The sequence below is a fragment of the Neolamprologus brichardi genome, chromosome 14 (assembly GCF_056152115.1).
Source record: "Neolamprologus brichardi isolate AB-2024 chromosome 14, ASM5615211v1, whole genome shotgun sequence".
Taxonomy (NCBI): Eukaryota; Metazoa; Chordata; class Actinopteri; order Cichliformes; family Cichlidae; genus Neolamprologus; species Neolamprologus brichardi.
The window spans coordinates 14,456,508-14,478,633 of NC_142117.1; the positions used below are offsets into that span (position 1 = coordinate 14,456,508).

Sequence of the window (22,126 nt, forward strand, 5' to 3'; positions counted from 1 at the left end):
AGGGTGAGGGGCTGCCAACTCCACAATTTGCTCTCGCAACTAACGCCGAATAAATATGCTCAGTGAAAGAACTGAGTATCATTGTGATTATAATTAGACAAGCCTCATAAGGAGAGAGAGAGAGAGAGAGAGTGTGTGTCCTGACTGTCATCCACAGGTTTCGTAGTTTCACCCAGCCCGCACGGCTCTCGCTCCCAGACTCTCACTCATTTATTTATTTATTTATCTATTTATCCGTGACGCGCGTCCCCGCCGCGAAAGCCCGAGCGCTCCCCACTCTCTCCTCTCTTCCCTTCCTCTTCTCCTCTCGGCAGCATCCAGAACCATAGAGCAGCCGTCCCCATCACTCGCTCTCCTCCCCTCCTCCTCTTTCTCTCGCCGCCAGATCGCTCTCTCTCTTTCTGCGTCTCTCACCCCTCACCCCCATCCACCTCCCCAGCTCTGTCCCTCATTTCTCTGACGCACGACAGGGAAACATACCCGAGGAAAAAAGAAAGGGAAAGAAAAAAAGATAGCAGCTGACCCAGCCACAGTCGATATGATCCACAGATTCCTTCTACTGCTGAGCCGGAAAGAAACGCGGTCCTGAAACCGAGAGGAAAATACTTGCACCCAGCTATACCGTTGTTGAGCGCGCACCCGGGGGGCGGCTGTGGAGAAGGAGGGAGGGGGGGAAGGGGTGGAAGGGGAAGTGGACGGACACAAGCCGAGGACTTGCATTTTAAGCAAACTGCTTTGAGAGGGAAAAAATGTAGAGGAGAAAGAAGGGGAGAGAGTCAGAGTAACCGGAGAGTGAGAGTGGCAGAGATCGCATTCCTATCACGTCTTCATTTCTTCTCTCTTTTGCCTCAGCCACTGAGAGATCGAGAGAGAAGAAGAAGAAGAAGAAGAAGAAGAGAGGGCGAGAGATAGAGAGAGAGGGAAAAGGAGAGGAGGGGAGAAGGAGATCTAACAAGATTCAAACTAGTGGTCTTTCCCCGATGCTTTGCAATTGGTGAGTGGTTATAGGCTGTTTCCATGTGCATGTGCATCATATGGGGAGCCTTACGCAGATGTGTGCATGAATGTGTGTGTGTTGCCGTGCTTATCGGTGTCTGCATAGCCACAGACTTCAAAATGGGACAACAAGCGTTCTCCATTTATCGAGGATAACGGATCACCGGCATCTAGTTAACTGATCAGTGACCGTTCGTTCTTTATTCGGAAATTTCCTGCCAATGTCACGACGAAAGCCTACTGCATTATGCTTGGCATGTATTTCAATAAGCGCTCTGCTCTCTGCTCTGTCTTGACAGCAACGGTTTCGTGTGTGTGTGTGTGTGTGTGTGCACGCGCGAAGAGGGCATATTCTCTATTTTTTTCGGACTGTAAGTTGTGCAGTATAATAATTTCACCATAACTTAGTATGATTTAAATTCAAGTTTAATCCTTTTCCAGGTTGTACTGGAATTACCACGCAAGATAAGCAGTACTTTTAACTCATCCCCGGCTCATTCACATGCGCATCTCTTCCTCTTTCCATCCTCAATGCCCTCCTCTCTCTCTCTCTCTCTGTTTCCTCCTGTTCCTTTCTTACGCCTCGGTCACCCCCCCATTTCTCTTTCTCGTCCTCACAGCCGGACATCGGACGCTAAGCGGGACGCACCGGGCAACAACAGGACACACTGCAGGAGGATATGTGAAGTTGGAATCCTACTAAACTAAGTACGTATGTTAAACGATCTGATACACCCAAGGGAATATAAAACGGCGTTTAGTATATATACATATTTTTTAAATTTTCTTTAAATTTTATTACTACTTTTTTTGGCATCGCATCGGCGCTTTTTTGATCCCCACTACGGAAGTTGAAACGATAAATCGTGGAGGATTATGCACAGAGTTGGGAATGAAAACAGTGAATTTTTCAACGAGGAAATTGCATGAAGGATTTTTTTCCCTACTTTTTTCCCGTCACATCATTTTTGGGGATTACAAAACATGTTTTCCGTCTTTTTTTTCTTTCGTTTTTTTACCCTTGTCGCTGGGCTTTTGATTTCAGCACCACGGACAGCGTCTTCACTCCCACAGACAGTCGTAGGGCATCTCCCTGGATTTTTTAATGCCTTCGTTTGAACGGAGAGCGCTGTGCGTGCATGTATGAAAAGTCACAGCCTTAAGACAAGACGTTCTGTGTGTGTGTGTGTGTGTGTGTGTGTGTGTGTGTGTGTGTGTGTGTGTGTGTGTGTGTGTGTTTGTTCGTAGGGAGAAGGATGGAGATACTTTATCCCTATTACCATAAAGATGTGGAAGAATCTTTGATAAGTTTTTTTTTTATTATTCCCTTTAGATGATTGGCTCTATTATTTTTATATAACAAAACATTTTTTTGTTTTTGCAACTGGACATTTTACAATATATATATACATATATATATATGATCTTATTAATCATACGACGGTTGGATCCACGAAGATACCGCCTTACATCTTAGCTTCTCGGAGCAGCAGATTCGGCCACTGCGTTATTTCGCTTTACTTTTTCCGATTCACATCCAGCCTTCAAATGTTTACAGTAGATGAAAAAAAAGTTCAATTGAGGGCATTTTAGGAAAAAAAAATACAGGTTTAACTAAGCAGGATAAGACACTAATGTTTCAGTTATACAGGGAATTAACCCCAGGCAAAGGGCTGTAATTTCTCGTTTTCTGCAGATCGGATTAACTAAACAATTTTACCTATTTCAACACGTTATTGACGTTTTTACATTTGACAGTTCAGGCCTAGCGTGAAGCTGTAGTGGCGTTGTTTACGTATTTTTCAGGCGTATATATTTCTTCTGTCACATTTGCTTGAGCCATAATAGTGATAATGATAGTGAGTGATTTAATTGTGGTGATATTTAATTTTAAGGAGACTGAAAATAAGAAAGCGTCACAATAATCCGTATTTAGCCCCACTGTGGATACCGTATCCCGTCCTCTTCCTGCGTTAGACCTTCAAAGCACCTGCTCCCATTTCCACCAAGCTTTTCTGGGCTCTAGTTTATTGAAAGAGGGATTGATGTCCCTGTTATGCAATAAATACTGCGAAGGGGCAGCTTATACTCACCAGTAACCTCACCCTGCTGTGGTTACCTTCTTTATTCAATGTGATAAAAAAATATCTCAGGTGATTTACTGCGTGCTTACCAGCATATTTGCTCCATAACAAATGACTTTTTCCCTCCTATTTGGTAAAGTTAACTGTCTTAATGTAGAGATTTGTTTGTGCAGCATATTAGCTCTACAAAGATGCCTCACACATATTTTTTAAATACTCATCAATATTGCAAAATTGAAAGTAGGGTTCCATGATTTTCTAATTCATTGGTATTATTTTCAAGATTTGCCTTGCATTCTACTGAAACTAATGTGACCTCCTCTTCTCTCCTCTCTTCTCTGTATCCCATCTGCCTGTCTTTTTTGACACAAACATTTCTTGGTTGAGGGCATGCGTGTACCTGTATGTGTAATTACGACACCCGCTTCCCTCCCCCACCCCCACCCTTCCTCCGCTCCTTCTCTGTTTTCTGTTGCAGTGTTGTGAAGTGGCTCTGTCCCTGGAGCCAAGACTTCATCCCTTTGGTGTCAGCAAGGATGCTGTGGGTTACCTTGCTGAGCACCATAGCCTTAGGATGGACCACGCCGATCCCACTACTGGAGGACTCAGAGGAGATCGACGAGCCCTGCTTCGAGCCCTGCTACTGTGAGGTCAAAGAGGGCATCTTCCACGTCCACTGTGACAATAAAGGATTTACAAATATCAGCCAGATCTCCCAGATATGGAGCCGGCCCTTCAAGCTCAACCTGCAGAGAAACTCCATGAGGAAGCTTTACTTTAACAGCTTCCTCCACCTTAACAATGCCATATCCATTAATCTGGGCAACAACGCCTTGCAAGATATTCACGCCGGAGCATTCAATGGCTTAGGAATACTCAAACGGCTGTTCCTGCATGAAAACAAACTAGAAGTTTTCCGGAATGACACTTTCCTGGGCTTGGATAGTTTAGAGTATCTCCAGGCAGATTACAATGTTATCAAAAGGATTGAAAGTGGTGCATTCAGACACCTTCACAAATTGAGAGTACTTATATTAAATGACAATCTGATCCCTGTGCTCCCAAATTATCTTTTTAGATCTGTGTCACTCACACATCTGGACTTGAGAGGAAACAGACTAAAGACATTGCCATACAAGGGCACACTGGAGTATATTGGGAGGAGCTTAATGGAAATCCAGCTAGAGGAGAACCCCTGGAACTGTGTCTGTGAAATTGTCCAGTTAAAAACATGGCTGGAGAGAATTCCCTACACAGCTTTAGTGGGTGAAATCACATGTGAATATCCTTTCCACTTACATGGGAAAGACTTAAGGGAAATCAAACGCAGTGAGCTCTGTCCTTTGCTCTCGGATGCAGAGATAGAGGCCAAGCTGGGAATTCCCAGGATTCCATTCAGCAATGAGAACACATGGCCTACTAAACCTTCCTCAATGCTCTCCTCTTTTCACAACACAGCCTCTTCTGTGGAATATAAGGAAAGAGTTGTAAAACCCACCAAACGACCTCGGCCCACAAAGAACCCCCCAACTCCTCGTAGCATCTACCCAGGCATCAACCAGCCCCCAATTGCAGGTTATCAAACAAGGCCTCCTATTCCAATAATTTGCCCCGCTGGATGTATTTGCAATCTTCATATCAATGACCTGGGGCTAACAGTAAACTGTAAAGAGAAAAGCTTTCATAACATCTCAGAGCTTCTTCCACGGCCCCTCAATGCCAAGAAATTGTATCTCAGTGGAAACCTAATACAGAAGATCTATCGTTCTGATTTCTGGAACTTCTCAAGTTTGGATTTACTGCATTTAGGTAACAATCGGATATCTTATGTCCAGGAAGGCGCCTTTATCAACCTACCGAACTTGAAAAGTTTATATTTGAATGGGAATGACATTGAGAGACTCACCCCTGGGATGTTTCGGGGGCTTCATATGTTGAGTTATCTTTACTTTGAGTATAATGTCATTCGTGAAATACAGCCTCATTCCTTTTCCCTGATGCCAAATCTCCAGCTGGTTTTTCTCAATGACAACTTGTTGCGTTCCCTCCCCACTGATGCCTTTGCTGGAACCAACCTTGCACGTCTCAACCTCCGCAACAATTACTTCCTTTCCTTGCCCGTGCATGGTGTACTGGAGCATCTGACCTCAATTGTCCAGATTGATCTCCATCAGAACCCCTGGGACTGCTCCTGTGATATCATTCCCCTCAAACAGTGGTTGGAAAAGCTCTCCTCTGTCATTGTAGTTGGAGATGTCATCTGTAAGACACCAGAGTTTGCTTTTGGGAAGGATCTGCGTTCACTTGAGGTTGAAGTCATCTGTCCCGAGCTTAAATATTCTTCAGGCCCATCCCCAGCTCTGCCTGGTGGGAATGACTTCACCACAGGGAGCTCTGACATGGGGGTGGCAGGTGGGAGAGGTGCTGTCCCACTGTCTGTCCTCATCCTTAGCCTACTAATCCTCTTCATATCTGCTGTGTTTGTGGCCGCTGGGCTTTTTGCTTTTGTTCTTCGTCGCCGGAAAAAGTTGCCCTTCCGGAAACGTTCTGAGGTAGATCTGACAGGGATCCAAATGCAATGCAGAATTTTTGAGGACCCACCAAGGCAAAGCAGTTCCGGGAACACTGGCACACCAGAGAAACCTACGCAGAGTATGCACACACACACCCATGCTAGTCACACACATGCTCATGGCCACGTCTATGATTACATCCCTCATCCTGTGACTCAGATGTGTAACAACCCCATTTATAAACCTAGAGAAGGGGAGATAGCAGAGGAGGAGAGAGCACAGTTTTCTGAGAAGAAAGACAATGGGAGCAGTAGCAACAGTAACTACAGAACCTTATTAGAGAAAGAGAGAGAGTGGACCCTGGCTGTCTCCAACTCTCAGCTCAACACCATTGTTACAGTCAACCACACCACGGCTGACATGGCAGGATTTCATGAGAATGGAGGGCTCTGCCCAACAGTGATTGACAGTCAGAGGCCCACGCCTACTGTTGGTTTTGTAGACTGTTTGTATGGGACAGTACCCAAATTAAAGGACATGCATGTGGCGCATGCACACCCACCAGGCATGCAGTACCCTGATTTGCAGCAGGATGCACGGCTAAAGGAGACGTTGCTTTTCACAGCGGGAAAAGGTTGCTACCCCGACCCGTCCCAAAGTGATTACCTTGAGTTGAGGGCCAAACTTCAAACCAAGCCGGATTACCTCGAAGTCTTGGAAAAGTCTTATCGGTTTTAACATCTCTAGCCCATGGACAAAAAAAAAAAAAAAAAGACACAACGTCAACTTATTCACTTTGCCACCCTCAAAACGAACTCACCCAAAATCCATGTTAAAAAAATGAAACAAAACAAGCATAAAAAAACCAACTTGAAAATGCAGCATGATATAAAATAAAATATTATATTACAGTCACAATGTTTCCCCCCCAAATCACTTTGGAGGAGAGGCCATTCTCAGATAATTCAATTAAGTGCCTTTTTTTCAGAGTAGCCAGCAATGTCAACAGCCGTTATTTTTATAATATATAAATATCTCAATAAGTCCACGAGAGAGGAAAAGAGAAACAACAGGGGCACTGGGGAATAAAACATACAAACCATCCTACATCTGTCACTAAAATCCATTTTTATGGAATTACATGATGCTGTACCAGATTCACTGAAGACGCACGGGAGCTGGACGTCTCCCTGATTTTGGGGTTTTTCTTTCTCTCTTTTACCCCTGACTAGGATGTACAAACACCCGGAGGCCGTGCACATTAAGTTTGTAGGAAATGATCAAAAGAGAGAAAAAAAGAATATATATACATATATATATTAAAATGAACTGCAGTTTGCTGCATGCACTTGCTTCGGTGCAGGAAGTGAGAGGATTTTCTCAGAACTATCCAATGACATTATGAACAGAGATACTGCAACGCATTTACAGTTCAGTGTTCTATTTAATTTTTATATCTTATTAATATGGTTATTACTATTAATGAGGACTTCTGTCTATATCAGGGTGCTTCTCGTAAAAAGGATGCGCCGACGCACGGATGGCAAAAACATTTGTGAATATTACTATAAGACAATGCCGAAGGTTTTCTGGATATTTCCACACACTTTGTTAAGACCCACCCCTTCTCCCCCTTCTCCCCAACCCCCCACCCCACCCCTCCATTACTTCTGGATTCCCCATCGCCACCCACTAACGGCTTTGTAGGAGGCACTTTTAATGTTTTCTCTCTCACAAAGATTTGAAGAAAAATGTGCATATATTTATTCTGTAATTTCAGTGAAGAATTTAATTGTAAAGGTAATGTTAAATCAGTGTATAGTGATTATGCGTCTGGTATAGCCTTCTTAATAAAAACAAACTCTTCAATCAAATGATGAAAGGCTGAATTGGGCAGGGACGTGTGTGTGGAGCACTACTGACAGGGACTATATTTGGTGTCCTGTTACAAAAAGGCATGATGAAGCTCTGGTCAGCCATCATGAGAAAATGCTGCTAGAGTCAGAATAACAGTGTGCTAGACAGGAATGTAGCGGGAAAAAACATTTAAACTAAGTTCAGCTTAGTGATATTTTTCAGATTAGTACTAAATTTATATACGTTTTAAGTTAAGTGTTGGTAAGAGAACCAGATTTATTTATTTTTCCTAAAAAATTTTATGTCTATTCATAGTATGCCCTATGGTCTTTACCTGCTGAATGTCTTAGTGTACCGTTTTTTTCGCCTCTACATTGCTGGTCTCAGTTGGATAATACCTGGAGCAAAAATCAAGTGCAATGCCACAACACGTCACGTGAATGCTGCGGGGTTTGAAGTGGATATAGCAGTTGATACCAAATCAGTGAGGCATGCTGCGATTGTCATTATCTAAACGGGTATTGCTGATGTAGGCTAATAAACAGTAATTGAGAGGGTGAATGAAAATGTGATTGGAAGATGCTCTTTGAATTTGCACATCTAATTTCTGTGACTCCCTCCACAGTAGCAGTGTGGATTCGCTCCACTGGAGGGCGATAAAAAAGTGTTCAGATTCAGTTGGGCATTTATTAGATTTGATGCAGTTATAAGGTGATGCACAAATTGTTCATCCTAAAAGGTCATACAATCTCATATTCAGATGAATGGTCATATGAATTATTTTTAAAGCATATATATATATATATATATATAAAACAAAGAAATGTGAATAAAATGCAGTGACATAAATTTGATTAACTTCAGTTTCATAACCGCTTAATTTTTTTCACATTTGTTGCCCTTTTGTTCCACAAACTTGTGCGTGTGTGTGCACATGCACATGCACATATACATATATATTTATTTGTTGTTGACAACTAATAAATGGTTCAAGGTAAATTAACCCCCATTATTCTCCTCCACAGGATTCAACGTTTAATGTTTTGTAATAATTCAAATGTCCATGTTTAAGCCTCATTCATTTCTGGGCCCATGGTAGACAAAAAAGAAAAATTAAGAAATATATGGTGGAACCTGCTACATTTGGGTGAAGATGCTATAGAACAGATGCTGTCATAGGATCTTGTGAAATTCTAATTATTAAAAGAAGATGTTCTGTGTTTTTGATACATTTGTGATCATCTATGGAAGGAAGCCGTGTTTACGTTGTTTTTGAAAATGGGGATGATATGTACTGGGTTTTGTAGGAATGATGAGAGTTTGTTCATATGTGTCAGCCTACACTAAGTGAAAGAAAAGTAGCACACCTGATATTTTCCTGTTAAATAAGAATGCCCTTAGCTAGTCAAACAGTCATCTCCAATATCAGTGATCTGGTCTATAAACTCGCATAGTATGTAACATTTTACATTGTGTTGTATTCATTGTTTATTTTTGAATTATTATTGCTCAAATTTGTAGAAGTCACACTCACATAAAGCCTATAGACGCATGGTTGCATAAAGTCAAGGGTCTTTGTTTTCTGCTTCAGAAAGCTTTTCACTGCTCCGTGATGAAATTTGCTCCTGTTTTAAATTGTATCACTTACACACATATGCAGATACATTTATGCACAAATGCAACTACACACACACACACACACACACACACACACACACACACACACACACACACACACACACACACACACGTATATAAATGCATAGCAACACACATAAAAGCTTCCTTTATCTGACTGACCCTAAGGTCAAAATATATGATCAGCATTTTTAGTGTGCACTCAATTTGATTAAAAATATAATGCATTACATTGTCGACTCCCAAGTCACACCATCACTTCTTTTTTAATGATTCATAAAAAAAAATGGGATCACTGATAATTTGCTTTACCCCAGTATCTTGGCTACCTTTTATCCTAACCCACCCACCATAGTATTTCACAAATGAGTGCTGGGCTTTGTCCCATTATCTCATGCTGAGTGGTTTTATCCCAATAAATCCTCTTGTTATCCTGTGCTAATATCTCCAAGTGATTTCATACATTAGTGGAATGCTAGATAAAGGCGACCAATAGGAGAACAGGATTGATGCATGTTTCTTTTCCATGTGGAAAATTGCTTTTACCTATTGATGTTGAAATTGGCATTTGAGTTAACCTATTACTTCTCTCAAGGTTTCTACACCGGCAAGGCTAATGTGGGTTTTTTTTGGTGCTTTTTTGGTTTGTTCTTTGCTTTCACTGTGTTACCGTATCTCTGTTTTATGGATTCTTTTCTCTACTTGTGTTTTACTGCCTGCCTAAATGCTTCATTGTGATGGGCTTTGGCTCCATTGGGTATTGGGATCACTGAAAATTCTGAAGACTTCCATCTAATTATTTAAACAAATTCGAAATCATATTGAAGGAGAAGATCTGTGCTTATATTGCAAGAGCTTTTGTTTGTTTCCACCTTAATTTTATCAGGCTATTGATGAAAACTGATTGGTAGTTTACTGGTAATTTTAGACTGACTGCCTTTTTTCATCATGCAGTTATGACAAAAATGTATGAAGTATAATATAATATCGGCAAATGCAAGCAAACTAACACAAATAACAGATAATTCTATTTTAATTGACTGATTTAAACCTTGACCATGGCCGTGCTGTTTTTCGTATGAACTCATTTAAGCTATACCATAAGTTTATTAGATAAGCTTTTGTGGGCTCTCCAAACTACTGAGTTTATTCCAAGCATTTGATGTAAATGTAAGTGGAAAATCTTTATGTTGTATGGAATCAGTAACCCAAAAGTGACTGTGACATGCAGACTTTTATTTTATCTCAAATGGTGTTAAGTATGGTGTTATAGGTGGTATAGTTTGCCAGAGGAGAAGGCAAAAGACATAATGATAGGATGATGGAAGATAGATAGAAAGACACACGGTCAGCCTTGAAGAGCCTGAAATGAAAGAGTATAAAGTACAGAGACAGCGTGTTAGGAAGCAAGGGTTGTGACCATGTATATTTTGCATTTGTGTGTGTGTGTGTGTGTGTGTGTGTGTGTGTGTGTGTGTGTGTGTGTGTGTGTGTGTAATGCGTGATATGCTTTCTTCATTTGGGAAACAGAGAATTATCTCCAGTTTGCTGAAAAAGCCAATCTGTCTCTGACCATGGTGCTGAAGTTGCAGTCTATTGCAGGTGCTGCATACAAAGGCACGTTCTACTTTTTATGCATATGTGTGTTGGTGTGTGGTGGGAGACTTGGGTAACGCTCTCTCTAGCCTTTCTATATTTATTTTGTTTCTCAGAGCTTATCTAAGTTTTCTGTGATAATGCTGATGACTCAACTAACTTTGTGGTGTCATGAAAGTGCTAAATTTAAATCTGCTGTAGGTTTGGCCATAGCACTAGCATCTGTGAACAGAAAGACTTTTCTTTTACATGATATAAGCACATTTCATTCAATAGTGATGAGCTTAAGTGATTTAAAATAAATCTGTTCTGTGTAGGAATAGAACCTTTAAATATTTATGCCCTCATTTAGAGCTTTGATGTCTGTAACGAAGCATGTTCTCTAATATATGAGCCCAAAATCTCCCATAAGCGTTCAAATGGGTGGAGCTCTGGTGATTGCAAAGCAAGTAGCATATCATTTTCATACTCACTGATGACCTCTTGTGCCTTGTGGATGTGGACGTTATTGTCCTAGAAGACTACATTTTCATCTGCATAGAAACATTTCATCACAACAACTTTGTGATGATTTTCAGTGACTCTGTAAATTAATATAAGCATTAATATAAGGTTTAAGATTGTCCTTTTTCATAAACAGAGAATTTAAAAGCATAATGAAAAGGCATCCCCCCCCCCCCCCCCCCCAAAAAAAAAAAAAAAAAATGCTATAGTTTGCTTTCTACTGAGATCATGAAAAACCCTTTAACACATCACTCATCTATGCTGCAGTGCAGGAGCTCAGCTGACCCAGTATGTTGGAGAGAAAGTGAGAGGTGGGGGGAAAAGAGAGAAGAAAGGGGTGCAGAAAATTGTACAGTGAGAGTGAGGGAGAGAAGGTGAATCTCAACCCTCTGCAAGTTCTGCTGCTGCCTTTGCTCTAAAGCTCTGCATTCGTATTGTTTGCTGGTGAATTTCAGGTCCCCTGAGACCATGGCCCACTCTCCTTTCTGAAAATACTGCAAGTTTGGGAAAAGTTGCAGTCATTTGTGCTGCTCAGCAGTGTGCCACAGTTTTAGCTATTGTATGTAAGAAAGATTAACAAATCTGTGTCGTTGTCTTTTTTTTTTTTTTTTCAGAAAAGAGGAGGGGAGGACAAGAGGCATAATTTCATAAAATAAAATATGGAGCATGGTGTCCCTGGCTGGTGTTCTGAACAGTCCATCTCTCTCTCTGTTCCGCAGTGTGGGGCCTACTTTGTGCTTTAGCGTGGAGTAAATTTACTATGGACTGCTGCAGTTGCCTTCTCGTTATTCTGCTCCCTCTTTCCCTCCTCCTTCTAATGAGATGACATTTGCACAAAGTCACTCATCTGTTTCCTCCCATGAGTCCTGATTTCACATGGTTTTCATTTTCCTCTGCCTCACTTTCAACCTGTTTGTTTTTCCATCTAATATTCTACCCTTCTGCCCCCTGGTACAGCTACCCATCCATGTATGTGTTATTTAGTACATATCTACACAAACAGCAAACGGTTTACCTACCGACCTTGATGGTTGTCTGTATGTCTTGGATGGGCAATATTTGACCAATATAAAATGAGTTCAGTTGTAGAGTTGCTTTTCTTTGTCTGACATGGTGGAAATACTTTTTCTAGTAATCTCCAGGGATGAGGCTAGATTACTGTGTGTTTCTGTCTATACAGTGCTAGCCAGGTGCATTGTATTTTAGGGGTCTACAAGTGACCTAACAAAATAGGCAACAATGCTCGAAATGAGAGCCTGCTACCTGAGTAGTTTATTTTGGACATCAAATACATGACTCTCTGCTGGGCTGCTGTGCTTCTTGATGTTGCAGACAACCAAAAAAAGGTACATATGACTCCATGATGTTATTGGAACTTTAAATGGAATTCTTTCATCAACTATTTATACTTTTTTTAGAGAGAAATTAAGTTCAATATAAGGGAGACTAGTTTCTCTCGTGCTTTTGTGTAGTGGTTTGACATTCAGCTGCTCCACTCAGATCATGAATAGTTTAGTTGGCCAAGGTCACCCGCTGGTTGCTTGTTTAGCTGATGTGCCTGGTTGTTTAAGTGCATAATGTAAAAGCTGCCTTCAGGGGGTTGATTGCTGATGCAGATTTAGAGATGTTTGGCATTCAGAGATTTAGTGAAAGCGAAATGTAGCTGCTGATTTAAAGATAAAAGCATCAAAGCATGTGTTTAATTTCTGCCAGTACACCCAGCCTTGAATGGTGCAATGCCGACCTCTGTGCCAGCATGCCGTGCTTATTTGAGTGACATTGCAATTGTGAATGAGGAGCAAAAGAAGTTAGAGGGAAGCAGAGATGATGACTGAAGAAGAAGCGAGAAATGGAAGAAAAAAGAGGGGAAGTAGAGATGAAGGGAGAGGGTCGGGTCTTTCTCTATCTGCTTTTTCCACAGTACATATTATGGTGCACTTGCTGGCTGCTCAAGTTGTGTGACTATGGATGGAACATCCCACACTAATGCTTTAAATATGTACTGCAGAGTAAAGCAAATTAGATTTGCATGTAATATAAATGATTTATGTTTTTTCCAGGGTTACCATCGAGCAAACCTGAATTTATGAGGTCAATTGATGTATACATTCAAATGTAATTATTCTACATGAATATTGCTTTTATACATATGAATAGAATTTATAGCTTATTTGTGTGTGTGTTTGTGTGTATGTTGTTGGCTTGGACTGTTCAATTGGCTTGCTTTCTTCCATTAGTCTGAGGCTATGGCAACTGCACAGAGAGAGGGCAAGTAGTGGAGGAGGAGGCAAGTGAGCAGCAATAGGGGGAAAAGAGTGATGTAGGACATATGGCAGAAGACAGAAAGGGCAGAGGTATGCCTAACAGGCTGGCATAGAGGGACTAAATAACATGTGTGTTTTGATTTTTCACTGGAATATCTGGTATCTGTTATGTTTCCCCCATGAGGCACAGCACGTCCATTTACGTCTACTACTAATGTCGTAATGTCTTAAGAAGCCTAATGGTAGTTAAGTTACTGTGTTACATGTTGTGTTTTCAGAGTCCAGGTAGAGCTGCAGATATTTTTATTTTACTTATTAATGTGGGTGTGTGTATGTGTTGATAGGGTGGGCTTGTCAGGTGGGGGGTTCATTTGACTTACCAGTGAAGAAAACTGGTGTGTTCCCCACTGATCTAATGTTAGTCAAACATTTCTGCTTGGTTAGTGAGCATAATGATACTCATATATTATGTGTGTGTGAGTGTGTGTAATGATGTGGAGCTGTTATGCTTGTTAAAGTGCTCTGTAAAAACTACTACAGCAGAGAGAGAGAGAGAGGGGTTTGTGGAGAGTGTTGCCTAATGTGCAGGGATTGCTTGTGTTGTTAGTGTCATCTGAACAATGGAGGAGTTAGCTTAATTAAGGCCTGGCGGTTTGAGAGGATCAGCACACCCTCACAAACACATTTCTATACACTTCAATAGGTTATAAGAGTAGTGTACCCCCTCCCCACCCCCCGCAATATCATCTTTGGAATTTATGGAGAAGCCTACAAGTGTGAACTCAAGAGAGCTTGTGTTTCGTATGGTCACTGTTAAGTGATTGTATCATTTCTGTGGTGGTGTAAATAGAGTCACACCAACAGGGTGAACTTGGAGGTAAGCGATTTTTTTTTTTCATTTAAAGGCATCACAGATGACTCTTGGTGAGGTTTCTGCTACTGCTGTGTGTGTGTGTGTGTGTGTGTGTGTGTGTGTGTGTGTGTGTGTTTCTTTGAGCAATGTCTAGAGAGTGTGTGGGTTGTGGAGAGAATCCATAATGCAGCCCTATAATTCAGGCAGAATGCTGATTCACAGTAACAGGTAGGACAAAGGCAGTATGCTTGCATGGGATGGAGTGGGAGGGGTGCAAATGCCTGCATGTGCTGCATGTTCCTTTGCTTACAAATGTAGAGTGTGCATTTTTACAGATATTTTTTGTCAGTGCACATTCGTGTTTCCCTGCAGGTTTATGTGAACAGTTGTATATAGGCAGGTGCGCATGCAAGGTATCCATTGTGTGTGTGCGCATGTCTGTGTGTGTGTGTTAGAGAAGCCGAGGACCCTTAGACATACAGAGCTTGACAGAAAAGACCCTTGGACTACGCGTGTGTGTATTTGTGTGTGTGTGTGAGAAAGAGAGAGTTGGATAGTCAGATAAAAAAAAAAACACGCACACACAGGAAAAAAGCCCCCATCCAATTCCCTGTAAGCTGCTGTCACTCTTCTTCCCACTATCTCTTCTTCCACCCTGGTCTGTTTTCCCTCTCCTTTCCTGCCTGGAGATGAGAGGGCAGGGTGTGATAAGAAACCAGGGGAAAAGAGGAAAGAATGATGAGATGGAAGGAGGAGAGAAGAGAAGAAGGGAGATAAACAATGTAGACACTGCAGACAAGTGAAATTATCGACACCATACTAAAGAATGAAAGGGGAGATGTGGAGGGGGGGTACTGTAAAGAGTATACAGTATTTCCCAATGTCCAATGTATGTGCATGCTTAACTACTCTGAGTAATTTTTGGAGCTTCTTGGCTTCAAGAATGAGTGAACGGTGAAGAGAAGAGTTGAGCAGATGGACATGTAAATGAAGAGGTTGAACTGTAAAATGTAAGGCTGTATATTTTATCAATGCAATCTGAACTTGCACGGAAGGCAAAAGCTAGGGTAATTTATCACAATTTTCACTGGTCATTACACCAAATTATTTTGTTTTGAAAAAAAAAAACGAGAGAGAGACATCACTTGGGATTTGCAGAGAAAGATTGCTGCTTCATTTAATTGGAGCATTTAGCATTTTTGCTCGCATCAGTTCTCTGAAAGTGAAAAGAAATGGAGGCAAATTAGTAGTTAGGCAAAGGGGAAGAGGAGGTGCGGTAATACCAAAAATAATGAAAAACAGGGATGGACATATAAACATTTGTCAGTTCCTCAGTGGCCTCAGGCCTCTTCTTTTGGTCAGCCAGTCCATTGTCGTCTTGTATCTCAGAAGTAGCTTTGAAAGTGGACTCCCTCTTTCTGACCAGAGTCTCTTCGTCCTCTCTCACATCCTTATCCTTCCCTCCATCTCTTGGAGCAGCAGAAGCAGCATTTGATGGATCGTTTGGGTCGGCAGGGTTGACAGGCAGGTTGATGTAAGAGACAGAGAGAAGGAAAGACATGGTGTGCATTTGTGTATGTGTGTGATTCTAAAAGACAGAAAGAAAAAGGAGAGAGGTGGCCGCCCTCTTTCTCCCCTTCACCTGTTTTTCTTTTTCTTTTCATCTCCCTTTGAGGGCCTCATACTTTATGTCACTTCTATCACATGCTAATACTTTGACCCCAACAAGCTTCTGCCCCACCCTTCTTTGTCTTTCTGTATCAGATTATTGTTTTATAGGTGAGATGACTGCTGCTAACCTGTAGGAAACATAACTTTTAATATATTTACTCACTGAACAGAACAAAAATAATTACTCACAACAATGACAGCATTATGATTAAGAAAACAGTGCTGATCATCACTTTACAAATCCAGTGTTGTGTTGGGGAATTGTGACGGTCGTGGTGACCCACCATGACACTGTTGCAAACCAAACACAAGCCAGTGGCAGGATCTTTGGCCGTAAACAAAAAGCCCATGCAATCCTGATACTGCAGAATACCCCCACATAGGTCCTGTTTCTGAGATCCAGTGGTTCAGCCGTGTCCTGGCAGCTGGTTTTAATGTTGTGGCTTATCTGTATTAATCCTATTTTCTCCTAAAATGCGTATAGCTTCAAGCCATTGTATTATCGTTGTATTATATACCACCCATTTGCAATATGAAGTGCCAGCCAGGCGATATCTATCTAGCTTAATTTAAATGTGATTACACTAATCACATTATAGCGCTTTTCCTTAAAGAAATGCTTTTCACCTTTAATTTAATCCAAGAGCACCCTGCTTTGCACAATTAACCCTTTGACACATATAATTTAATGCATGAGATGGAAGTGTAGTAGTCTCAGCAGAGCACACGTTTACATGAAATGGCAGAGAGCTGTTGATAGTGCTTTTATGTTGCGCTTATCTATGGTGAGCCAAAACTCAGAGCAGAAAACTATTGATTACAGTCATGGATACCTAAACTGTGCTTTGTGTCTAAGAGATAAAACAGCGCTTTAATGTTATAAACTTCCCTTAATGTCTTATAGAAGCTCCTACCTTCACTTTACTATCATGGATCTGTCTGTGTTGTAACACAACATCCAGACTGATCACATATTGTTCAATTGTTGAGTTTAGAGAGAAACAAGAGGACATGGATATACCATCTTTATTTTCTGCATTTTGAACTCTTAAATGGGTGAATGAATGCTCAAGTATGCATGAGTACACAGATCCAGGGTCTTTAAGAGCTTGAAGTGGACTGACACTGAGATTGTGGCCAGGAGCTGTTGGTTATCTATGTATGTCAGAGGGAACTATTATGCCTCAGTGGGCCTCAGTAGGATATAAAGGACTGAGAATGACTTGCAAATGTATTGCACTTGTATCGTCCATGTTAAGACAGAAACACACACACAAACACACACACACACACACACACACACACACATTTGACATTAGAGTCAGAGCGTATTGTTTTACATTCCTGAGCATGTTGTGTTCATGGGTTTATACTAATATCATCCTCAGCATCTTGTTCCTGTTTTGGTTGTTCAAAACTGCACACCTGCTTACATGTATGTAACTCAATGTAGGGATGCAACGATACCAATTTTTTCAAACCGATACGATACCGATACTTGGATCTGAGTACTTGCCGATACAGAGTACAAAAACCGATACTTCTACCACATACACACACACACACACACACACACACACACACACAAATGCAATGAATTGGAAGACAGGTTTTATTTTATTCTCTGCCAATAAAAAATAAAATCTTATTAAAAATGACCACAAAAAAATTTCAAGTGTAAACTAAGCACTTCTGTTAAATTATTGCAGAGTCTCCACATTGTAATTTAACAAAATATCACTGAACTATTGGCACTAACTCCAGCTTTCAGAATAATAAATAAACACTTCTGTTTGGAATAAAATAAATACAAATTAGGTTTGGAAATAAAATAAACTTTTAAATTTTTGCAGAGTGTCCATATTGTAAACAAACAAACAAAATAACGAAAGTATTTGGCATTGACGAACAAACTCCTCATCTGCCCGTGGATCATCAGTCCACTGCGCCGTTAAACCAAGGACTGACATCGCGCACACACTGCTTGTCTTTACCTCTTCAGAAAGTTTTGGCACCATTATCACAATTTCATATCACAGCTCGAGTATGCTGAGAAGACGGTGCAATCCTATGTTTTCCACGACCGGCATTGGCTGGTCATCCAGAGCGATAAAATGAGGATTTTCTCTTGACATTTTTCATCGCTTTTCCAAAACTTGAGTTAAAGTCAGTCCACACTGCTAACATTTTGTTTAGCCTAGCTAGACCAGCCTCCAGTTTTTCTTTTTTATCTGGAGCGGCTAGTCTCACTCGCCTAACCCTGTGCCTGTTTAGCGCGGGATGTCCCCCTAGTGGCCAATCTAAAAAACTACAACAGAAATGACAAGCCACCCTCTGATTAATGAAATAAGTTAGTATCGGTTTATGGTATCGGTTAACTTTTACGAGCATGAGTACACACACATTTTACAGTATCGGCCCCGATACCCGATACCAGTATCGGTATCGGTGCATCCCTAACTCAATGTTATGCTAAACATCTTTTAGAATATAGTAGGTTATTAATACAAACCACTGTTAAAGACTGCATGTGAAACACTCATGAAATGCGACTATCTATAGGTAAGCAGGTGAAGCTGTTTGCTGGGGTTTTTTTTTTTTTTTTTGGTTTTTTTTGTTTGTCCAGATTTTGCTTAAAAACGTATGTGGGATCTTAAAGGTGCCTGTCACAGTGTGAGTAGGATGGGTTTCACTCATTTGTCTGACAGCACACACTTGAGAGAGCTAAATTTATGATAGAGTTCTCAAAAGACATTTAAAATTGAGAAGGGTGTTTTGTAATCTTTACCTTTGCCACCATTGTCCTCTCCTATTTATATTCTGTGCTAACCCTGCTTAATTAGCTTTACCTCACTGTTTTTTTAATGTCATTGTCAAAGAGTTACATGTAATTTATTCACGTGTTGTCACAATAACTAGCTTTTAAAAGTGTAGCCAAAAGTGAGAAGAAATAGTTCAGTCATTTGAACAAGATTCTTTTTTACAAAATAGTAACAACAAGAGAAACAGAAAACTAATTTTGAGAAAAAGATGAAAAAAAACTCACTTTCCCTTAAACTTTGTGTCTGTGTTTGTGTTGATGTGTGTGTTTGCCTGTGTGTTCACATTGTAGATCTGAGTTTAGGCTGTTCTTTTGCAGACCTGATTGAATCACTCCCTTGGATTGGTCGACACATCAGTAAAGCCTGACATGGCAAAGGGCTGCTGCTGAGCTCGCACTGCTTTATTTATCACCCCAGTGTGTGTGTGTGTTTGCACGTGTGTGTGTGGGTGTGTGTTTGTGTGTGCGTGTGTGTGTGTGCGTTCTTGAATATCATGGTTTCTCACAAGGATATCTTTGGTATGGATGCATGTGTGTGTGAGAGAGGAGCTGGAGTAAGTTTGTGCGAATGTGAAAACATCCACATATATACACACGGGCATTCAGGACTTTGGACTCAGTTCAGCTTCTGTGTTCTTTGTTGTATATGTGATATTTATACCACAAGGACAATGGTGAAGTCAGGAACAAAATTCCGATGAAGTGTGCGTTTATTTGCATCTATGTGTGTGTCAGAGTGTGTGTGTGTATGTTTTTACAACACAAGGACAGTGATGTGGAGAGGAGCTGCATACTGATTAACTGAAGTCGAAGAGAGGGCCTTTGTGTTGGCAGGCAGATCCACACAGCAACAACAAGTCATTCACCTAATTTAGGACACACACACACACACACACACACACTTCTGAATCACAGATCTCACCCCTGAATCTTTCTCAAAATGCTGCAGAAGCTGCATGACGAGACACTTTGAGAGGAACATTTTTTGTCACCAGATGCTGTGCTGTACTTATGCTGTTTATCTTTCAGTACAGTCTAATAGTTTTTTCCCCTTAATTATTGTTACAGCTATATAGATATGCCATAACTCTTCATTGTCTCTGAATCAGCAAAGAGGTCATTAGAAAGGAAGGAGGGGGAAAGAGTAGAATGAAGGGAGGATAATGGATAGAGGGAGACATGGGGTGAATGAGAGGGAGGACAGAAAAGATCAATGCAGTCTGTACTTTGAGAGAATCTGCATATCATGGAACAATGCAAGGTAGGAGTGTAGTTGCAGAAATACAGCAAAGCACACAGCAAGTTTTCTTGTTTTACTTTCATGGAAGGAAACAGGAAGAAACGGGCAGGAGAGGAGTTGAGAGCAGAAGAGGTGATGAGAACGTAAAGTCTCTTTATGTCAACTTCAGGGAGGGTGAAAGCATGTGGCAAGGGTGTATCTGAATGAAAGATAATCGAAGCTACGGAAAGTGTGGCTGAAAAAGAAAGAGAGTCACGCTGCTGGAGGAGTGAGAGTGACAGACCGAAGGGGGATTTGCAGTCTTCTTCAAAGATAAGCACACTGTTTTCTTTCACACACACTCATGGTGACACCATGTGCAAGTGTGCACGTACATTAAGACACACAGACACATGCACACACAACCAACACTTTCTGTTGGAGCAAGCTCTTGGCATCTGACAAAAGTTCACCCTCTCACGTTTCCATAGCAACGAGGACATCGTTGTTGCTGCACATACGGCCCAACAGCCAGCCTGACGAGAGAAAAAGAGTGAGAGAGCAAAAGATAATTAAGGTTTAAATGAATATCCTAATTTGATTGGAAAAAAGAAATGATTGGAATGTCATGGAAGAAAAAGTGTGTGTGTGTTTTTTTTTAAAACTGACATTTAACCAACATGTCATCTGGTAACAACAGAGATAGACAATAGAGATAGTGAAGTTAGCTGGGGTAAACCATCCAAAGCAAAAGTGCACAAGAGAAGTGAAGAAGAGAGTTTAGGACAAAGTGGAGCAGGTGGAGACGAGTGTCACAGGTGATTTATGACAGAAGAATAGAAGTGAGGGTTAAATGGAAGGTTTGCAAGAAGGTGGGGGTTTGGAGACAGTGGCAATGACACAAAGACAGAAGGTGAAGCTGCAGGTGGCAGATTTGAAGATTTTTGTATGGAGTGACCAAGAGGGACAGGATTAGAATGAGTAGAAGCATAGTGGACATATTGGAGAAAACATGTTGAAGATGAAAAAGAAGAAACCCACAGAGAAAATTCATGAATGTAGTGAAGGAGGACATGAAAAGAGTTGGTGTGACAGAAGTGGATGCTGTGGATAGAACACAATGGAAGCAGATGATGCACTGTGGTGACCTCAATGACAGTATAAAAGATGGTCGACGCAACACCGCCTCCTCCCATTGTGCAAAAATGAAGCCAAAATACCCCGCCTGTGGAGGCTGCCATCTTGCAAATTTGGAGCCAGAGTCTGTGCAGTAGTGACTTGAGGTGGAGCGACTGTGTAACGCTTCTGCCCACACACCCGCTGGACATGACCGCAAACACGCCCCCCTACACTTTTTACGTAGCCCGGCTCAAGTTTTTTGCTGGTTTACCGCGACTGACGACTCGTTAAATTAAGGTAAATACAACCATGTCACTGTTATAAAAAAAAAAAAAGACACACAGCTTATCGTCTTATAGTTCTAAAACATCTAAAATCACTCTGTTGTTAATTTGTTTGCTAGATTAGCCGCTAGCATACGCACTGTGTTGGAGGCTTGTTGCTAGCTAGTTAGCGATGCTACACACCTGTTACTCTAATAGTCTGTGTTATTGAATGATTCAGCACTCCTTATGGTTTTTTTTAATCCATTTTTAGACAGCGATGAGATCATCTGCACACTCCACAGAGGCCCAGAGTTACTGTTAATATCAAAAATATAATGCTGTCCTTTGAGATTTTAACATAAGACTGTGAGTGTAATGGATCTAAAACTGTTTAAATCTTTAGAGCCCTCTACAGCCTGGTAAAAACATCAGCAGAACGTTTCAGTAGTGTAGTCTAATTTGTTTGTTTTTTTTCATTTAATAATAGAGTCCATATTATATCAACAGCTACATTCACCCTGGGGAGAAACTAGTGAGGGAGACCATCAGGACCAAGCTGGGTTTCTGGGTCCAGAGGTTTGAAGAAACTTCTTCCCTTTTTTTCATCACAGCTGTCCTGTGCCAGAAGTTCTGTTGACCCACTGAAAGATGGTATATATAGTAAATAACACACCATCTGCAAAAAACTGTGAAAGAATTCCAGATGACAAGTTTGTAGTTCAACA

General features: G+C 41.1%; 1 protein-coding gene across 2 annotated transcripts; it reads left to right on the forward strand.

The window, feature by feature from the left end:
* Positions 1-186: 186 nt before the first annotated feature.
* On the forward strand, positions 187-9,162 carry slitrk3a (SLIT and NTRK-like family, member 3a). Of its 2 annotated transcripts, none has more exons than XM_006799870.3 (3): positions 187-994; positions 1,617-1,704; positions 3,559-9,162. In XM_006799870.3, the coding sequence occupies exon 3, from the start codon at positions 3,617-3,619 to the stop codon at positions 6,329-6,331; it is 2,715 nt and encodes a 904-aa protein (XP_006799933.1). In that variant the 5' UTR covers positions 187-994; positions 1,617-1,704; positions 3,559-3,616; the 3' UTR covers positions 6,332-9,162. The 2 variants fall into 2 exon arrangements, with proteins under 2 accessions (XP_006799933.1, XP_006799934.1); XM_006799871.2 differs by lacking the exon at positions 187-994 and adding an exon at positions 1,082-1,367.
* The last annotated feature ends 12,964 nt before the right edge of the window (positions 9,163-22,126 follow it).

Excerpts from the sequence above, each read along its gene's own strand:
- slitrk3a (XM_006799870.3), top strand. The coding sequence starts at position 3,617 with ATGCTGTGGGTTACCTTGCTGAGCACCATAGCCTTAGGATGGACCACG.